The 20546-nt window shown below is 36.8% G+C and overlaps 1 protein-coding gene across 8 annotated transcripts in view; it reads left to right on the top strand.

The window, feature by feature from the left end:
* The window catches only part of RUNDC3B (RUN domain containing 3B), a 137381-nt gene that overhangs the window by 110766 nt on the left and 6069 nt on the right, over positions 1–20546 (top strand). For 4 of the 8 annotated variants that reach the window (XM_032304719.1, XM_032304717.1, XM_032304718.1 and 1 more), the window contains 2 exons: positions 4014–4160; positions 11945–12066. In XM_032304719.1, the coding sequence (XP_032160610.1) occupies positions 4014–4160; positions 11945–12066 (269 nt within the window). Of the gene's footprint in view, positions 1–4013; positions 4161–11944; positions 12067–17268; positions 17353–20546 lie in introns of all 8 variants that reach the window. The other 4 variants (XM_032304723.1, XM_032304722.1, XM_032304721.1 and 1 more) reach the window with 2 other exon arrangements.

The raw sequence follows: 20546 nt of genomic DNA, 5'->3' as shown, positions 1-20546 counted from the left end.
CTTTTAATAAGTGTAGTGGGTGAGTAGGTTTGCTATGGGAGGGGAGCTGGAACCACATTGTAGAGCTACCCAGTGGGGGTTGGAGTGGGCAGTCCATAGGAGAGAACAGGGGTGGGAAGCACTACTAGCAAGCTACATAAAGAGTGCTTGCAGTAGTTCTGTAGGTGTCTGCATATCCAGGCTGGGGGACAGGGTAAGGAAATGGTACCCATCAGCTCTTTTGTTCTTGGAGAAGTCTCCTAAAATACCTGCTCCACAAGCACACATTCTGCTAGTAAATAAATTAGTAAATAATCTCCTTTCCATGTATCCCACATGTTTTTCAAACTGATGTTTCCATGCTATATCTCAATATATATATCTCAATCACAATAGCCAAGAAGTGGAAGGAAACTCATGGATGGATAAAGAAAATGTGATATATGAAGACCTTGTGTCTTTATCCACACAAGCCCACTACAGAGAATTATTCCACCTTAAAAAAAGCAAATCTGCTCTTTGAAATAATATGGATGAAACTTGAGGAAATTATGCTAGGTGAAATAAGCCAGATGGAGAAAAACAAATAGTGCATGATCTCACTTATATGTGGAATCTAAAATAGTCAAATGCATAGAAGCAGAGATTAGAATGGACAACCATTTTGTACCCCTTTGGGCCTGGAGAGAGGGAGAAGTGAGATGATGTTCAGAAAGTAAAATGTTTCAGTTATGCAAGATGTATAAATTATGGAGATCTATGTACAGCAACATGAGTATACTTAATACTGTATTGTATACCTAAAGTGTTCTAAGAGGGTATATCTCAAGTGTTCCCATCATATGCAAGAGACAACTGTGAGGTGATGGATATGTTAATTAGCTTGAATGTGGTGATTATATTGTTATGTCTACAAAATCAAGTTGTACATTTTAGATATATACAGTTTTTAATTGCTAATTACACCTCAGTAAAACTGTAAGGGGATTAAATTAGAATCTTTGTGGCCAAATTCTTGCATAATTCCTATTGAAAATCTGAAGAGAAATGATCTATCTAGCAATTTAAGGTAGCTACCACAGGAAAGTTCTTAAAATTAGCTGTGATAAGTATGTTGCTACTACTTTTGTAATAAATAATTTTCCTTTATTGTACCTTTCTGTAGAATTATTACCTTAATGAGATGTTCAGTTGCTAATGAAAGACTTGTGTCATAGACCGAAATGATAAGTAGAATCTATCTCATATAGAATGATTTAATTTTTAGATTAGTTTATTAGTGTTAACATTGGTTAGAGTTCTAAGTAAAGTTAAATGCTAAAAATCACATAATTTTACCTTAAATTGCCACTGATTTCACACTAGGAGAAAATTTGAGTAATTTAAGATGAACCTATTTTTAAGCTTGGCCAATGAAAAAAATATCCTCGTTTTCCATATTAACTGCATTTATATTACCTTTGTGTAGGTCTTAAGGTTAACTAGGTATGTTTTGCTTGTTCTCAGTGAGTAATAGGATTCTTTGATTGTAGGAAAGCACAGTCAACTCTTAAGCAAAAACGGAATTCCTTAGATTGATATCAACAACTCAAGGAATGGAAATAAAGACTGAGAAAGTAGGCTTGGAGAGAGGTGGGATGAGCTACTTCAGAGCTAGCAAGTAGGAACTTGAGGTCTGTCTCTGTGCTGGTCATTTTGGTCAGAGCCCACTGCTAGAATGAATAAACTGCTTTGTCTCTTCATTATCTAAGTAGACAGAATCAAGATTCAGAATTCAGGGGTAGGGTTTTCAACATCCCTTAAATCTGCTTGCCTGTTCCTTCGTATACTAGAGCAGTGAGAGAAGGGGCCTTACACAAGGATTCTCTAGGAACCTTTCCCATTTGCTGTGGCAACTCAAAGCCAGTATTGTCTGTCTCCACACTCGTCATAGAAGGTGGAAAGCAGGTGCAGCCTGGATAGAAGCTGAGCCTGTCCAGTACACTGCAATCTCTGTCTCCTGTTTCAAAGCCAGTAGGAACTTGAGGGCAGCTGCCCATAGGAAACAATGTCATTGGGATTTCTAAACACAGAATTCTAAAGACAGTATGAGAAGTTGTCATTAGGCAAAAATTTTCCAGGGACAAGTACTGTGTAAAAACTTCCATGAAACTTAGTTCTTTTTTTTCATTTATGCAGTGTAAAACTTTTCAATTTCCAGGAATAATATATTCTAAATTGGAATTTGTTCAATTACTTATATTGACTGAATTTTCCGATGTCATTTCCTCAAAGGTGCATATTTGTCTTTCTTACATTCTGCTCTTTTTCCTGTAAACAGTGATGACATCGAAGTTCGGTTTCCCAGTGACACTCTCTGAGACCCTAGAGAGAGTGAATATGTGAAAGAGAAAAGTCCATAAGAGAAGCCAAAATAATTGTGGCTTATTTTTTTTTTAGATTTTATTTATTTATTTGAGAAAGAGACAATGAGAGAGAGCATGAGAGAGGAGGAGGTCAGAGGGAGAAGCAGACTCCCTATGGAGCTGGGAGCCTGATGCAGGACTCGATCCGGAACTCCAGAATCATGACCTGAGCCAAAGGCAGTTGTCCAACCAACTGAGCCACCCAGGTGTCCCAAATGTTGCTTATTTTAATAGATTCTCTAGCCAGTAACCCCATTTCTGCTTAACCTGATTTTCTGACGGTCTTCAAGTTTTTCTGAACTCTTTATTATTTTCATAAAAACCCATGTTAAAGTACCTTAAAAGTCCTTTTTAAAATTTTCATTCTCTTTCCAGTGAAACGAAATTGTTTCAGGTAGCCTACAAGAATATCTTAATGTGATACCTTCTCACAGACTTCTGCCTCTTTCACTTTTTTAGTATTCCATTCTAAGATTAAACTTAGTATTTACTTCAAGTAATGTTTGTGTGTGGCATAGATGAAGCAAAAGTATACACAGATACCCTGTAAAAGCAGAAATATTCCTAAGTAGCCTGTTAGAGACATATAAATATACAGAGACATATAAAAATCAAATTTTCCATCTGAGTCATAGTTTACAGCTAGAGGTATTGTGTAGGTTCGTTTTTTGTGTGCAGGATTGTCTTGCCAGCACACCACTGCTCTGACACCCACAGCAGGACGATTGTCAGACACTTAGTGGCAGACACATAGTACCTCCCTGCTTCTGAGATGATGGCGCAGACTTTAGTATACCAAAGTCATGGACTCCTGTTAGAAAAGGCGTCTTGCCTACATGGTATTTTGAAGCTTTTTAGAGGTAGAATAGGGCCCTTGCAAACAGAATTATGCTTTTAAATTTATCTTTAACCACCAGTTCAAATGCTGAATTAGTCTTGTGACAGTTATTAATTGGTTTGTGAGGTTTAAATTTTGGCCCAAAGTTAGCTCTTTTGCAAATTGTTATTAATGAGTAATGGTTCTACAAAACCGAGAGTAAATTGTGAACTGTTACAATGGCTTCATTCCATAGTTGAAATGTTTCTAGTGGGCTATAGTGTTCAGTTACCATTGATTTAATTATTTTCATAAAGGTATATTTGTAGTTACTTTTATTAAAAATTCTGGACACCTTATGGATTTTTTTTGTATTTTTCTGCATTTAGTTTTATTTTTTATTCATTTTAATTCTTTTTTGTTTACTAAGTTAAATTAATAGAGTGAATGTTGATGCTAGAAAATCATATACATGGAATTCTTTCTTATTTTAACTGGAATCTAATAATCTATAATTTTAAGATACCAAAATTTTTTAGGTAAAGTGCAGGATGCACCTTTAGTCCTTTAGTAATATCTGTGTGGAAAAGATCGGAAGTCTGAACTCCACATGTTAGTGGTTTGTTGTAGCCTGTAGAGAAAGAATGAAAACCATATGTGGTAGGAGACATTAATAGCCCCGATAGTTCTGTTGACAATCTTAACATACCATTTTAAAAAGATGAATTTTGGGGGCCAGATTGATACCATTAGGCTCCTCTGCCATTGCAGAACAGTGAAGACAAAAGCACTCACCATCTTAATATTCACAGGACTGTGCTAAAGAATAATGATTTAAGATCAAGACAAGAGTTAACTGCCCACCTCACCAACCAGTGGCCTTCCCCAGGAGCTCTGGATGTCAATGCTGTTGCCTTGGATACGTTGCTTTACCGAAAACACAATAAACAGTGGTATGAGTAAGTGTAATACTTTTTTTTCCAACTAATTACAAATTTAGTTGTACCAAAACACATGGTTATCCACTTTGGTTTCTCACTTATTCTTTATGAATTCATTATTAACTTAGGTCAAAAGTAGAATTTAAGACTACTTTGTCTTGATAAAGTCCGATTAAGACAGTGAATATGTTAATGTTTTGAAGCCAAGGCACCCTGGGGAAGTAAAATAGCTGAGAAATTCTTAGGCAGTATTGTACCAGCTACCCGCTTCTCCCTTAAGTCTTCAGCCAGTCCTTCAGTTAAGTCTATGAGCTTGTATTTAATGAGTCATCTATTTTTGAATTTTAGCTTTGGTATTTGTATTTGCCTTAGGATTAATTTTCTTGCTAGTTAGAAAACACAAAATTCCATCTCATGATAGATTGAAAAGATATTGTTCTTGGTAGGTCTGAGAAAGTTTTGTTTATTTTTGAGAAATCTAATTTTTGGAAGCTATAGAAAATATAATCACGCCACCTGTGGGCCATGAGATTCTTTTTGTATTTCTTTGTCCCACTATTTAGGACTGTTACATTAAGTCATAGTGTTGAAATGTTGAGAGAGCTGCATTCCTTTGGAATAGGCTATATTCTTTTGGAGTATCTCCATTTTGAAAGATAACATAAAAATTGTATTACCTTCTTTTGGCTTTTAGCCACTCTTCCCATCTTGATAACTTTTTCAATATCTTTATTTTCCTCTCTTTGGCTAGTTTTCTAATAATTTCCTTCTGTCCCTCTATCCCCTTCTGTTCTCTCCTTTTCCTCCCTCCTCCCCCTCCGTTTCTTCTCTTCCTCCTTCCTCCCCTCCCTTTCTCCCGCCCTCCTTTTTTTTTTTTTTTTTTTTTTTTAAATTTCTTCTCCACTCTTTTTTTTAAGCCCTTATTTTTAAACCTCACTGGTAGAGAAACACATTTCCATCTGGGCTTCTTAGGGTGCTTTTCACTAGGTAGTTAGTAACCAGACATTTCTACAGGGATTGTTTCAGTGTAGGCAGTTTCTAACTGCTTTACTGTGTGATTTTTTTCATCTATCAAAGGGAGTACTCAAAATAAGTTTGACCTTCTGTTGCTAAAAAATGCTTCTTTTGCTTGTTTGTTTCACTGATTGCTAGAGATAGGTAGAGAAAAGTGAGCAGACTGCTTACAGAATGAATCAGTAGAACTCTCTTCAACATCTACTAACCATGTTGCTAAGTATGATTCTAGGTGTTGACTGAGTCTTTCATGGATTGAACCAAGTTCCCTTATATACCTTCTGAAATTTATAAACAGCTAGAATATGTCTTCTTATGTTGGTCTATAATTTTATTTTTCTGTGACATATATAAGTAATAAAAATATTAGTTTATTCATATTTCTGATTGAAAAACAGAATCTATTACAGTAATTGGTCCACTTATCTCTCTATAACACATGAGATGCTCCTGCTTTTATAACTATAAAAATATTATAACATTAACTCCTGATATGTTAAAAGACTAATAGTATGCTTTTTATTGCAATAACCACATTGTCACTTTAGATAATAGGAAGTAAAATATTTTAGCCAAAAGACCTGTATGTAGACCTGCCTGTAAGACCTACATCTTGAGGAACCAGTGAGTCTGAGTGGAAGAGTTATTTCTAATTTGCCTGTGCATGTGGTAATAATGACTGGCTTTTATGAAGTATTATGGCAGCAGCAAAAGTAATTGCAGTATCAGAAAAAAAAAAGGAGTAAAATTGCTTGTTGGTCTGTCTAGCATGGATCCAGACTTTATACTCCTTGACTCAACTGCTCCACTTGCTGAAGAGGGAACACTCTTGCCTTCTCAGCATCGTCCTTTCATCTGGCCTTACTGTTGATATTGGTGCTCTTTTAGATGGCCCTCCTACATTCCTGAACAGAATGTATGCAGCTGGGCTGTAGTATGGAGATCACTGGACCCAGAGTTTAGGGTCAGGACTTGGAAGTAATCTCTGCTACCCTACTTGCTGTGTAACAACAGTAAGCAACACCTCTTACCTTCTTCACATGTAATTCTGGGGGTAATGCCTCTTCAAGTCAGTAATAAATTGCATGGCACCTACTACTTCTCAGGGAATCTTTATTTATGTTCTATATAATCTCTTTGGTTTGGTTCTTATATAACTTTGTATCTTCCATGTTTCAGAATATGCACTTGCCCACTGTCCTCAACTCTACTTTGTTAGAGTTTGTAAAAGTTAGGTAAAATTAAAGTGACCAGCAGATCCCCAGTTCTGAAAATATAATCCCAACTTTTTAATTTTTTTTTAATTTTTTAATTAAAATATAATGTATTATTTGCCCCAGGGGTACAGGTCTGTGAATCATTAGTCTTACACATTTCACAGCATTCACCATAGCACATACCGTCCCCAGTGTCTATAACCCAGCCACCCTATCCAACTCCCTCCCCGCAACAACCCTCAGTTTGTTTCATGAGATTAAAATTGTCTTATGGTTTGTCTCCTTCCCAATCCCATATTGTTTCATTTTTTTCCCTCTCTCCCTCCATACCCCCCACAACCCCATGCCCTGCCTCTCAAATTCCTCATATCAAAGAAATCATATGATAATTATCTTCCTTTGATTGACTTATTTTGTTTAGCATAATACCTAATCCCAACTTTTCAATGTAAAAATGGAGACTGGATTTCCAGAGTAGAGTAGTGCTCCGTAAATCATGTTTGAAACAAATCATTGCTTTTCTCAGGATCTGGTTTTTGCTCCCCTCAAATCTGTAGTGTAAGCCAAAGCTCTTGAAGTAACCTCATCACTGATTCCTCTTAATTTGACCAGTATCTTTAGCAAGTTTAACAAACATTTATCAAGAACCTGCAAATTATGGAACTGGTGGCTAAACCTCTTAATAAGGAATATTAGTGCTCTTGATAATTTGGAGAAAGAAACTGGTCCTATAATTAGTCATTATGTGATATTATAATTTCCTGCTAAGAATATGGGATGTCTGCATTTCTCTAGGAGCTCTGTCGCATTAGCTCCAAAAGGAATGATATAATGTTGTTTGATTTAATGAATTTCTCGGTCTAGTTGCCATCTCTTTTTTTTTTTTTTTTTTTTAAGATTTTATTTATTTGACAGACAGAGACAGCAGAGAGGGAACACAAGCAGGGGGAGTTGGAGAGGCAGAAGCAGGCTTCCCACTGAACAGGGATCTGGATGCAATGTGGGGCTCTATCCCAGGACTCTGCTCAATCACAGGACACTGGGATCATGACCTGAGCTGAAGGCAGATGCTTAACAACTGAGCCCCCCCAGGCTCTCCTCCTTGCTCTCTCTTAAAATGAGTGATGGGATAACCTGGCTGAGTTATTACCTACTGATAGAAGAATCCTTTTCACAGTAGAATATCTCACACTTATTTTCATTTACTATACTCTTTATAAAACTTTAAAAAAATCTCATTTCCAGTTTTTTCTTGATTATTTAGACCTGGCAAGGTCTAATTAATTATGCTCTGTTTTATATCTTTTCCTTTATTTCAAACATAGGAATATCATGTTAAAATTTTTTAAAGCATTACAGATTGACTATAAAAATTCAACAGTAGCGGCACCTACTGTGCCACTGTGGCTCAGTGGATTAAAGCCTCTGCCTTCCTTTCAGGTCATGATCCCAGAGTCCTGGGATTGAGTCCTGCATTGGGCTCTCTGCTCAGCAGGGAGCCTACTTCCCTCTCTGTCTCTGCCTGCCTTTCTACCTACTTGTGATCTCTGTCTGTCAAATAAATAAATAAAATCTTTAAAAAAATTTTTTTAATTAAAAAAAAAAGAAAAAAAATATATATAAAATAAGGGGTACCTGGGTGGCTCAGTGGGTTAAAGCCTCTGCTTTTGGCTCAGGTCTTGATCCCAGGGTCCTGGGATTGAGCCCCACATCAGGCTTTCTGCTCAGTGGGGAGCCTGCTTCCCCCTCTCTGCCTGACTCTCTGCCTACTTGTGATCTCTGTCAAATAAATAAATAAAATCTTTAAAAATAAATAAATAAAAATAAATTTAAAGAATAAAATAAATTTAAAAAACTCAACAATAAATAAGTATATAAAACACACACATATAGCAATTCTTTACTTTCTTCTTCCAGTATGTTCTGTTTAGTGTTTTTTATATGCAAAGTCTAGGCCACATGATCTTATTAGATACTGGTTATATACTGTTACTAGAGTATATGTTATATAATCTTGTTAGATTATTGCCTAGTCCACTCATTTCCATCCTAAAAGATCAGATTCATTGTTCATATTTTTATTTTCTACTTAATTTTTTTACTCTTCTAAATTTATCATTGCTTTTAATTTGGCTATTATTCACCAGATTATTGAGAATTATGAGCCTTTATATCCCCTTTGTGATCTATGTAGGCTAATTTTTTTGATGACTTATGAGTGGGTATAATTACTTCAGATGTCTTATAAGTTCTCTTTCCCATGTACATTTTCCCAGTACTTTCGGAGTAGGACTCCCTGAAGCAATGAGGCTGCAAAAATCTTTTACAGCTTATGAGGTTTGCATTGACCTGATTCACATATGGCCTTCCCTTTCAGGCTCCCATGCATCCTTCCATTAATTTTAGATTAAGAGTATATAGATATTCTGATAAAGGAAATGCTTATTTTGTTCATTAAATACATTTCTATGAAAATAAAACTAAGAATAAAAAGAACAGCCCATCACTGGCTCCGTGCACATTCATGTGCCTCTACATCTACAGTGTGCAAATCTGTGTTTTTATTTTCTTCATGTGGATAACGTCTCCTGAGCCTAACACTCTTTTTTGCTCAGTGACTACCATGACTACCAGATAATGTAAATTATTATTGGCCTCACTACATCTATTGGGAAAATAGGTGATGTTGATTATCCACATAATGACTTCTGATCATTGATATAAAGTTTAAGATTGTAGAAAATTTATTAATAAGTGAATTCAAGCCTATTGCTCAAGTTGCTTTTAATTTGCCTCTATTTGGTATCTGGTTTCCTTGTATAATAGCTTGTATTTGAGTGATTTAAAATTTTAAATAATTAGATATTAAAGAAAATGGGTTTTATTACATCCCAGATGCTTATGATACTTGACATGATTCCTTATCTTACTGTCTGGGGTTCTTACTTTGATGAAGAAAGATATTGCTATTTTAAAAAATCTGCTTCAGGAAACAGACTGTTGATTGATTTGATGTGACTTGTGGGTTACATTTGAATCTTACAGTATGATGTTAAGGAGTCTAGAGTTCTAAAATAGGACTTAGTGGTGACCTCTTAAAGGCAGAACTCCCACAGACAGTTTACTCTAGGACAACATGCTTGTCAGAAGGAGCTGCCAGTTGTATTGGCAATCAGGTAAGAATATGGAAAAAGAATATGGAAATTCCTTGTCACTGTTGCAAACAGCTCGATTAGATTGCTCCCATGTGGTGGCTCTGTAATTATCTTCATGCAAGGAAAATATTACATGGTATTGTTATGAGTATCTTTTGAATAAGGGACTTGACTTTGGCTTGGACTTTCCATTATTACTTCAGAAATCATGGTCTACCAAGTTCTGTTTCTATATTCATTAGCATTTGGTTAAGTGAAGCCTATAGAATGCAAGCTTGTTCACTTAATGTAACAAATTGAAGGGTAGATAGTTTCCACAATCACTTTCCACTTGGAAATGTAATATCTAAAAGGAACTTCAGTAGGTAATGCATAAAGTTCATTTTATGTTGCTTTTATCAGAGGAGGCTTTTCTAGGCTTTCCTCCCCGCAGCTAGTGACAGCCCTGGATTGCTGTAAAATGTGCCCACGAGCTCTCAGTCCTTAAAATTTTCAAATTAATTTTATGTCTTTTTTGTTTCTGGGTATTTTGTTTGTAAATATTTCTAGAATTTTTAAAATTTAATATTAACTATCAAGTTTCCTATGATGAAAAAAACCAGTGTCAGAAGCTCATTTAAAGCCAAAAGTATAAAAACAAGCCTTCTACCTATTAGGCACAGAAAAATAATTAGGAAAGAAAATTTATAACTTTATTGAATTCCTGCATTCCTGCTTTCTTTGTAGCTAAAGAAATAAACTTTTAGTGAAAGTCAAGCAAAATTTTCAGTGATATAATTCAATACTGTATAGTTTACATAGTTAGTCTCAGCCATAAGGCTGCTCTTTAAGAAGATTTTTAATAAAACAGAAAACTAAATTTTTTTGTTCCTGTACTGAGAAGGAGATAGCCTAGATAGGGGACAGAATTAGAGCCAGGCTGCGAGGTTAAAATCTGATCTCTTCTTTGTGCCCCAGTCTACTCTGTATAAAATGGGAATAGTTGGAATCCCAACCTCTCAGGGTAGTCGTGAGGATTAAATAAGTTAATATATATATAAAATGTGTAGGACAGTACCTAGCATTTGGTAAGCCTTGTATAAATACTGGGTATCCTTCTTCATTACATGTTGTATAGCTCATATGTGTTTTATCTATTGTAATAATTATCAGTGGTTTCCTACAATAGCATTTCCTGCTACTTAAAAATATAACTAAGAACTCTTATATTTGACATTTAAAAAGTCATCTGTTATAAAATGAGAATACTGCCTATATTGTAAAGTGGTAAAATTATTCCATCATCTCATCCTTCATTTCTTAGATGAAAAAAACAAATAGATACTGTTGTATATATCCCCTCATGCATAATATATGTACTTTCAATAAATTTGTAAGCTTACTGTGTATGTATGAATAGAGAGTAGCTCTGGAACAGAACGTTTAAATTATATATACTTTCTTGTAATATTATCATGACATTTCTAAGAAATTAGTTAGGATTAGTAAGCTTACTGTGTATGTATGAATAGAGAGTAGCTCTGGAATAGATCATTTAAATTATATATACTTTCTTGTAATATTATATGACATTTCTAAGAAATTAGGATTTTGCTACCTTGGGTAATAGAGGTTAAATCTGAAAAGCATATTCTTTCTCCTGGATCACATGTATTCGGAAATAATAATGAATTCCATTCTCTTCAATGTCAATAATACCAAAGCTGCATGCATTTCTTGAGTTGTTTTTATCCTGACAAAACAAATATGAGGAAGGTTAATAATAAGCCTTAATAACTTTACATTTATAACTGAATTTTTCCTCTATTATAATTCATTTCTCATTAATTTGTTTAATGGAAATTGAGGTCACAGTAGCAAATACACAAGGGAAGGAGGTTATCTTGATAGTGTATTAACAGAAACAGCTATGCTATTATCCTACATTTTTAAACTTCTAAATTACAGGAATTTGTGATAATTTGTACTTATTATTATGTAAAAACCGTTTGTAAAAATATCAAAACATTGAAGAATGTTTAAGTGCCTAGGAGATACTAGGTCATTATTAAGTTATGTCATTTTGGTTCCTGCATTAAGAGTAATCTGTAGATTTTCTGCTTCTATGAAAATTGATAATAACCAGAAGGTTGCCAATTTCTCACGAGCTAAATAATCAAAATTGGTGCAAGGATTTAAATTAGTTCGACAAATTGTTTTTCTTTTCCTTTTTCAATAGATTAAACACACAGGCCTCCAGAGAGTGTGGAGGGAAAAGTTAACGGAGATCATATTATAGCAACAATAGAGACAGAGTTTAGGGGAAGAACTGGGGAGAAATAAACCAGAAATTCATTGAAGCAAATCATTAAAGAATATCTCTAGAAATTCTTTTTGTGAGAAGAAATCCAAGTAGTATTTCACCCTTGTTTTACAGAAAAAGTTATCAAAGTCTTGACCAGTTATCAGCTGAAGTCAGCCTTTCTCAGACTTCACTGGATCCAGGTCAGTCACAAGAAGGAGATGGGAAACAAGACACATTAAATTTAATCAGTGAAGGTAAGAGAAACAAAATCTATTTGGAAATTACTGTTCCCTGCATTGCTGTGCTTTGGTTGCAGAATGCTGAAGAGCAGCAGTGACATTTCTGTGAAGCGTGCTAGGAGTGAAGCTGCAGGAGGATTAAAAAGTTCTGCTTTGGTCTTTTTTAACCTGTGCCCATTGGGCTTTCTGTGTCTCTCCCCAGTACTAAAACAACTTTTATCAAGGTGGTCCCCCACTGCAGTTCAAAAGTCAGTTCTCCGCCTTTGTTCTGTTAAACTCCTTAGCAGCTTTGGATACAGCTGACCACTTCCTCATTCTTGAGTCAATTTTAGTAGCTCATTTTTTGGGTATTTTGAATAGCTTGGGAACAAGTACGAGAGTTGCAGCTTTTCCTGCTCCTGCTTTCGGCTGTGCTCTGTCCACCCCTCTTTCCCTTGTTCTGCATCTTCCTGAACAACATCTTGGTTCAATAACAAAACATTTCAGGCCAGTTTCTGTGATCACATTTCATTGTCTAAGACTCAACCTGTGCATTTTTAAACTCCAGTAGCTTAGCTGGTTCAGAGTTACTTTTTCTCCTGCCCCCAGCACAGGCTCGGGCTGTGACTCTAGCACTTCGGGTTGGATAAGTGGTGAGAGTATGATACTGGTGCTCAGGTCTTTTATCTCTGCCTCCCAGTTCTCTGCGCGCCAGTGTGCGTGAGGTGGGGGCTGGGAAAGAGTTCCCTACTGCAGGGGGACCTGCACTACTCTGGGTCTCCATTTCCTCCTGCCTGCTCCACGGCAGTACATAGCACCACCACCCACGTCACTACATTCGCCTCCTCCGCCTTACCACTCCACATCCGCTTACTAGGATGTCCTATCAGTGTTCCCTGCCACGCACGCTGTCTACACTTGATTCTTCATCATCTTCACTGTTACTACCTTCTCTCAGCCGCGTGGGGCAAGCTGCATGGATGAACTACTGCCACGGCTCTTTCTTGGGTCTTTTCCTCTCTCATTCTTGTCCCCTCGTAGCCCATTCTCCATATAGTCATCAGTGATCTTAGAAAACATAAGTGAGAAAATATTTTACCCAAACGTAAAACTCTCCAGGGGCTCTCAGTGACATTCAGAATACAATCCAGACTGCTTATCATGGCCTCCAGTATGATCATGTCCTTGCCAGCTTCTGCCTTCCCTTATACTGGCACCCCAGCAAACTGACCTCCTAGTTGTTCCTTCAGGTTGGTTCCTGCCTCAGCTGTCTTTGCACTTGTTTTTCTTAGGGCCCTGAAACTTCTTTCTTAAGGTCTTTGAATGGTAACATTTATCAGGTCTCTATTGAAATATCGCTTTAAAGAAGTTTTCATTGACTGCCATCCCTTAAATAACCATCATCTCCATATCCATCTTCACCCACCCCAGGCACTCTGTCACACTGCCCTCTGTTACACTATGATTCTTGTCCTCAGCTCCGTGCTAAAATGTATGCTTCATGAGGGAAGGAATCTTGTGTATATTTTCCACCAGTGTATTACCAGAGCCTGTCACATTATAGACAATTATTGATAGAGTTGGTAGAGTAAGTATATAATGAATGAATGTCATAGAATGTGAGGAACAAGGTAGAGATAGTATAGAGTAAAAATTCAATTAACAAGGAGGCTCAGGGGGCACCTGGGTAGCTCAGTGGGTTAAAGCCTCTGTCTTCGGCTCAGGTCATGATCCCAGGGTTCTGGGATGGAGCCCCACACTGGGCTCTCTGCTCAGCAGGGAGCCTGCTTCCTCCTCTCTCTCTGCCCACCTCTCTGCCTACCTGTGACCTCTGTCAAATAAATAAATTAAAACAAACAAACAAACAAGAAGGCTCAGGCAATGGGAAATTATGTTAAGTTGAATTTTTTGCTTCTAAGATAGTTGTTGAAATGTTCTCAGAGGGCTGTAAGTCTATTTTAATAGTTTTGTATATACTGTATACTGACTAAAAATGAGTCTTTTTAATGATGTGGATAATAAAGATAGCAAAATAGAGTATCCTAGTGGCACAAAGGTAGGTAGAAGAGAGTAAACTGAATTCACTCTCATAATTTAGAATATGTATATTTTAAAAATTAATCCATTCTCTGAGTGGATTTTTTTATGATGACTCTTTGTGTAGAAGACACATTTATTTAGGATTTAAATCAATTTATCATTATAGACATATTAATAGTAATAGGTTAAGATTGATAATGGGTAATTTTTATACTATAAAAACATGTATGTGTGTGTGTGTGTGTGATGAATGGGTGAAGCATAGAGAATCTTTAGGGCAGTGAAACTATTCTTTATGATATTAAAATGTTAGATACTTGTCATTATAAATTTGTCCAACCCATAGAATATACAGCACCAAGAGTGAACCCCAGTGTAAACTGTGAACCCTGGTTCATAATGATGTGTTTGCATAGGTTCATTAGTTGTAACCAGTGTCCCACTCTGGTGGGGGATGTTCATAAGAGATATGGAGATATGGAAAATCTTAGCACATTCTGCTCAATTTTGCTGTGAACCTAAAATGCCTCTAAAAAATAAAGTGTATGAATACACAGAGACAGGGAGAGTAAAGTACTTACTTTAAGAATTCAAGGTTAATTAACAGATTAAGTATGTCTTCCAGAATTTCCCTACCCAAATAGCTAATAAAATTATCAAAAAAAGAAAATGTTTGTCAAAAAATTTACCAACTAAAACACAGCAACAAAAAAGAGCTATAATATATTTAGGATAATGTAGAACTTTAAATAAAATTTATTTTATTTTTTAAAGATTTTTTTATTAATTTGGGAGGGTAGGGGCAGAAGAAGAGGGAGAAAGAGAATCTCAAGCAGGACACCCCCACCCCATGCCATTCCTGTACCGTGGCTTTGAGTGCAGAGCCCAGGGCAGGGCTCAATCTCATGACCCTGAGATCTTGACCTGAGTCAAAATCAAGAGTCGGACATTTAACTGACTGAGACACCCAGGTGTCCCACTGAAGAAAATTTTTTAAAACTTGATGGACATACATTCTTTCTACCCATAGTATCCTTCCCGCCCTCCCATAAAAGCCATATAGTAAGGAAACTATACTTTGATACCCTGATACAAGAGTGTCCTTTAGTTAAAAATTTCACAAACCAGCCAAATCAGCTAACTCTCCTGTGTGTACAAAATTATTATTCTTTAAAAACAATCGTCTAAGTTGAGAAAAACAATTCTGCTAATGAAACCCCCCCCAGGAATATAGTAATGAAGCAGGAAAAAAAAGACTATAGTACAACCATATGATTTTATTAAGTATCCTCAAACAAGCATCTAAAGCTGTAATACCATTTTTAAATTAGAAATCAAAAACTAGGAACATAAATGTTCAAGAGGGGTGCCCAGGTGGCTCATTAGTTAAGCATCCAGTTCTTGATCTGAACTCAGGTCATGGGCTCAGGGTCATGTCATGGGCTCAGGGTCATGAGATGAAGCCTTGCATGCAGCTCCAAACTCAGTGGGGAGTCTGCTTGGGACACCCTCTCCCCCACTCCCCCATCCCCCACCCCTGACCTCTCAGCATGTGATCTCTCTCTCAAAAAAAAAAAAAAAAAAATTTAAGAAACAGGAAGAAATGAATTGATAGTTCATTACTCTAGAAGAAATGGCAGAAAAGGCAAAGTTGTATTAGAAGAAAATATTAAAGAACAGCTGTCTAAAGAATAGATTTGGAAGAGATCTTAATATACAACATTGAAGAAAGGCAGGAAAACCAAGAGAATGAAAATATGATGTGGAAAGAAATAAAATGAGTTAGGAAGTGTTTGAATTAGAAGTCAAGCAAAGAAGAGAAAATTTAGGGGCACGTGGGTGGCTCAGTCAGTTAAGCATCTGACTTGATTTTGGCTCAATCTCAAGATGGTGAGATTGAGCCCCACAGTGGGCAGGGGTGGGTCCACATTCAGCAGGGAGTCTGCTGGAGATTCTCTCTCTTCTCTCCCTCTCCCCCTCCCCCTGCTCATGGATGCATGCTCTCCCTCTCTAAATAAATCAATCTTATTTAAAAAAAGAAGATAGGATTTTTATATCAGTAGAATCACCGAAGAAGGTAAAACAGTGGAGCAGAACTAATACTGAGTCTGTAATCTGAGAAAAATGTCTGGAAATAAAAGACTGAAATCTACAAATTGACAGGGCTGACAAAGTGCCTGAGAAAATTACCTGTATTAATCAACTCCCAAGTAGTATCTATTAAAATTATTAGATATTAATAATAAAACATATTCAGGGATTCTAGGCAAAAAGATCAAATAGCTTATAAGGGGAAGAGACTGAGACTAGCATTACACTTCTCTAGTTGTATAAAGTAACAGAACAAAACTACAAACCATTCCAAATAACATGAAGTTAAAACAAAAAAAGACTTGTTATCATATAAGAAAAGAAATAGCAAGTAAGAAATATAAGCTGGAGGGGCGCCTGGGTGGCTCAGTGGGTTAAGCTGCTGCCTTCAGCTCAGGTCATGATCTCAGGGTCCTGGGATCGAGCCCCGCATCGGGCTCTCTGCTCAGCAGGGAGCCTGCTTCCTCCTCTCTCTCTCTGCCTGCCTCTCTGCCTGCTTGTGATCTCTGTCAAATAAATAAATTAAAAAATATATATATATATATAAGCTGGAATTATGAATTTCTAAAAAATAAAAACTCAGCATAGCAGACTTTGTGAGATATACTTAAAGCAGTAGCTAGAGGAAATTAATAATTTTTATATACTTTTCATTAAAAATGAAAGAAAATAAATGAATTAATTTTCTCAGCCCAAATGGTAGAAAAAGAACAAGGTAAATAAAAGGCCAATGAAGAAAATAGTAAAGGTGAAAACATAAATTGATAGAAATAGTTCTAATTAATAAAACCATTGTTTTAATTACAAATTTGGGATCTAGCTAATTTAATCATAGAGGAAGAAAGAACAAATATATGAAAATGTTGGGGATAAGTACGACCTGATAAATACAGTATGAAAAATTTAGAAAATTATAGACCAGTATTATTTATCCATATTGATATAAACTTTCTAAATAATATATTAGGAGAATACAGCAACACATAAAGAAATGATACATAAACTGTGCAGATTTAATCCAGGAATGTGAGGTTGATTCGATATTAGGAAATCTATTAATGTAATACCATATTCATAGATCTAAGATAGAAAAAGTTATCCCCACAGATGGCCAGAAAAGCCCTGGACAGAATTCAACACCTGTGTGACACAAACACTGAAGACAAAAGAACTGAATAATACTTCCTTTCTGTGAGTATGTGTGAACATCTCTGTCTGGAAGCCAGCATCTTACTTAATGATACTAAGATACCTTATATCTTAGTTAACATTATACTAGAGGTAGTAGCTAATGGCATTTAAGGAAGAAATAAATGTCTAGAGACATGAAAATTGGATTTTTGCAGATGATAGCATGAACCTGGAAAATGAGAAATAATAATACTACACAATAAAAGTCCTATAAAGTAGCAAAATATAAAATTATACAGAAATCAACAGCTTTCACATGTACAAGCAATAAGCAATGAGAGACTCTATTAGCTGTAGGGAAGAATTTAAATAGCAACAGAGAAGATAAAATATTTAGACAATTTCTTGTTAAATTTATTCCTTTTGTGAGAAAAGCTAGAAAGCATTCTTAAGAGACCCAGAAAGAGATCCTTTAAGTCTCCCCTAAGTTAATGTAGAGTTAACACACTCCTACATATGCTTTTATTTTCAAATCCAGCAATCACACATCTCGGAATTCACTCCAAAGAAATACTTAAATGATACAGAAATACATATGCACCAGATTATCCTGCTCATTCAGTATTCCCTCACATTCTGCGCTTTTCCCTGAATGCTTATCAGTTTCGAAGAACTTCACTAGCTACCCTTTTTAAAACTGAACTTCCTATTTTGAGGTAATTATGGATTCACATGTGGTGAAGATCTGCGTACCCTTCACCGGTTTGGCTCCATGGTGACATCTTACAAAACTGTAGTATAACCTCCCATCCAGGAAACTGACAATACAGTGCAGTGATTTCATTCAGATGTACACGTCGTCCTCAGTGTGTGTTTTTAGTTCCACATAGTTTGATTACACTCATAGGTGTGTGTCTACATTGCCACAGCCAAGATATGGAACATGGGCACCATCCCAAGGATCCCTTGTATTACTAATCATACCTACCTCCTTCCCAGCCTTGCCCTATGTCTGCCCCTTCCCCAACCCATGGGAACACTAATATGTCCTCCATGACTGTCATTTTGTCATTGAATGATGAAGAGTACCGTATAAATCAGACAGTATATAGCCCATTGGAATTAGCTTTTTTTACTTAGCATAGCTCCCCTGAGATCTTTCCAAGTTGTTAAACGTATCGGTGACTTATTCCTTTATTTGTAAAAAAAATTCTATAATATGTATTATCACATTTAAAAAAAAAAAAAAAAAAAAACAACAGGGGCGCCTGGGTGGCTCAGTGGATTAAGCCGCTGCCTTTGGCTCGGGTCATGATCTCAGTGTCCTGGGATCGAGCCCCACATGGGGCTCTTTGCTCAGCGGGAGCCTGCTTCTCTCTCTCTCTCTGCCTGACTCTCCGCCTACTTGTGATTTCTCTCTCTGTCAAATAAATAAATAAAATCTTTAAAAAAAAAAAAAAAAAACACTCATTGAAGTGAAACTCTACTCTCATCTGAATGTCTATGTTCCCCAAATTCATAATCTCTGGTATGATGATAGAAGAATGTGGGAAGTGATTAGGTCACAAGGGTGGAGCCATGATGAATTCGATTAGCTTTCTTAAGAGGCACAGAGAGCACCCTGGCCTCTTTAGTCACCTTTGGACACAGTGAGAACCTGCTGTGAGCCAGGAAAAACAGGCGGTAACTAGACATAGGACCCACAGGTAACTGCCTCCGAGATTTCCCAGCATCCAGAATGTTGAGAAACGAGAAACAGTAAATACCTTTCTGTGATTTTTAACCACAGAGCTGATGGTATTTCTGTGATAGCAGCCTGAATGGCCTATGCTGCAGTGAACATTGGTTTGCAAATTTTTCTGTGAGCCTAACTCCATTTTTCTAGAATGAATACCGACTTTTGATTTGAGCTCAAGGTATGATCTCAGGTCCTGAGATTGAGCCCCACATCAGGATCTGCATTCAGCCTGCCAGAGATTCTCTCTTCCTCACCCTCCACCCCTCCCCCAACTTATGCATGCACGCTCTCTAAATAAATAAATAAATAAATAAAATCTTATAAAGATCATCTCAGAAGTTAAAGTGGTACCATAATTGTTGGTAGAAAAGGGTGAGAAGTTGGCATTTTTTTCAAGGATTGGTTAAGCCCATATGTGATAGTTGTTGTGCTAGTAACTACTAGCTACCCATAGTTCAGCAAATCTAGGATGCCTTGGTTTTTAAAATATACCAGTATTTAATTTAGCCTCGAAAAAGAGAAGAAAAAGCCAACAATTAAATCATAACACATTGTCTACATATCTCTTAGCATTTTTAATATTTATTTTGAGAGATCCTTGGGGCACCAGGGTGGCTCCACCCTTTGGGACCTAACTCTTGATTTCACCTCAGGTTGTTGACTCAGGGTCATGGGTTTGAGGCCCTTATTGGGTTCTGTGTTCAGCACAGTCTGCTTAGAATCCTCTCTCTCACTGTCCCTCTGACCCTCCCCCTGCTTGCACACATACTCTCTCTAAAAGAAGAAGACCTTTAGACTTTCAAAAAAACTTTTATTGTAATTCACATAAAACTGACCATTGTAAAGTGTACACTTCAGTGGTGTTTAGTGTACTCAGTGTTTTACAACCATCACCACTAATTCCAGAACTTTGTCATTTACCCAGTAAAGAAGCCCTGCATCTGTTAGTAGTTGGTCCCAATTCCTCCCTACCCCCATCTCTGGGTAACTACTAATCTACTTTTTGTCTCTTTGGGTTTGTCTGTTCTGGACATTTCATATAATAAAACCATACAGTATGTAGCTGTTTTGGTCTAGGTTTTTCGTTCTTGTTTTTCTTAAGTAGGTTCCATGCCCGTAATGGAGCCCAGTGCAGGACTTGAATTCATAACCCTGAGATCAAGACCTGAGCTGAGACCAAGAATCAGAAGCTTGGGGCACCAGGTAGCTCAGTTGGGGGTCTGCCTTCAGCTTGGGTTGTAATCTTGGGGTCCTGGGATTGAGCACATTGTCGGGCTTCCTGCAGTGGGAGCCTGCTTCTCCCTTTCTTCCCACCTGTGGTCCCTGTCTCTCTCTTTCTGTCTCTCTCAAATGAATAATGAAACTTAAAAAAAAAAAAGTCAGAAGCTTAACTGTCCAAGACACCCAGGCACCTTCTGTCTAGGTTCTCTGACTTAGCATTGTGTTTTCACAGTTTGTCCATGTGGCAGCAAGTATCAGTGCTTCATTCCCTTTTATGCACAAATAATATTCCATT

This window comes from Mustela erminea, chromosome 11 (assembly GCF_009829155.1).
Source record: "Mustela erminea isolate mMusErm1 chromosome 11, mMusErm1.Pri, whole genome shotgun sequence".
Classification (NCBI taxonomy): domain Eukaryota; kingdom Metazoa; phylum Chordata; class Mammalia; order Carnivora; family Mustelidae; genus Mustela; species Mustela erminea.
The sequence above is the reverse complement of the archived record's forward strand: the minus strand, read 5'-3'. Positions and strand labels throughout refer to the sequence as shown.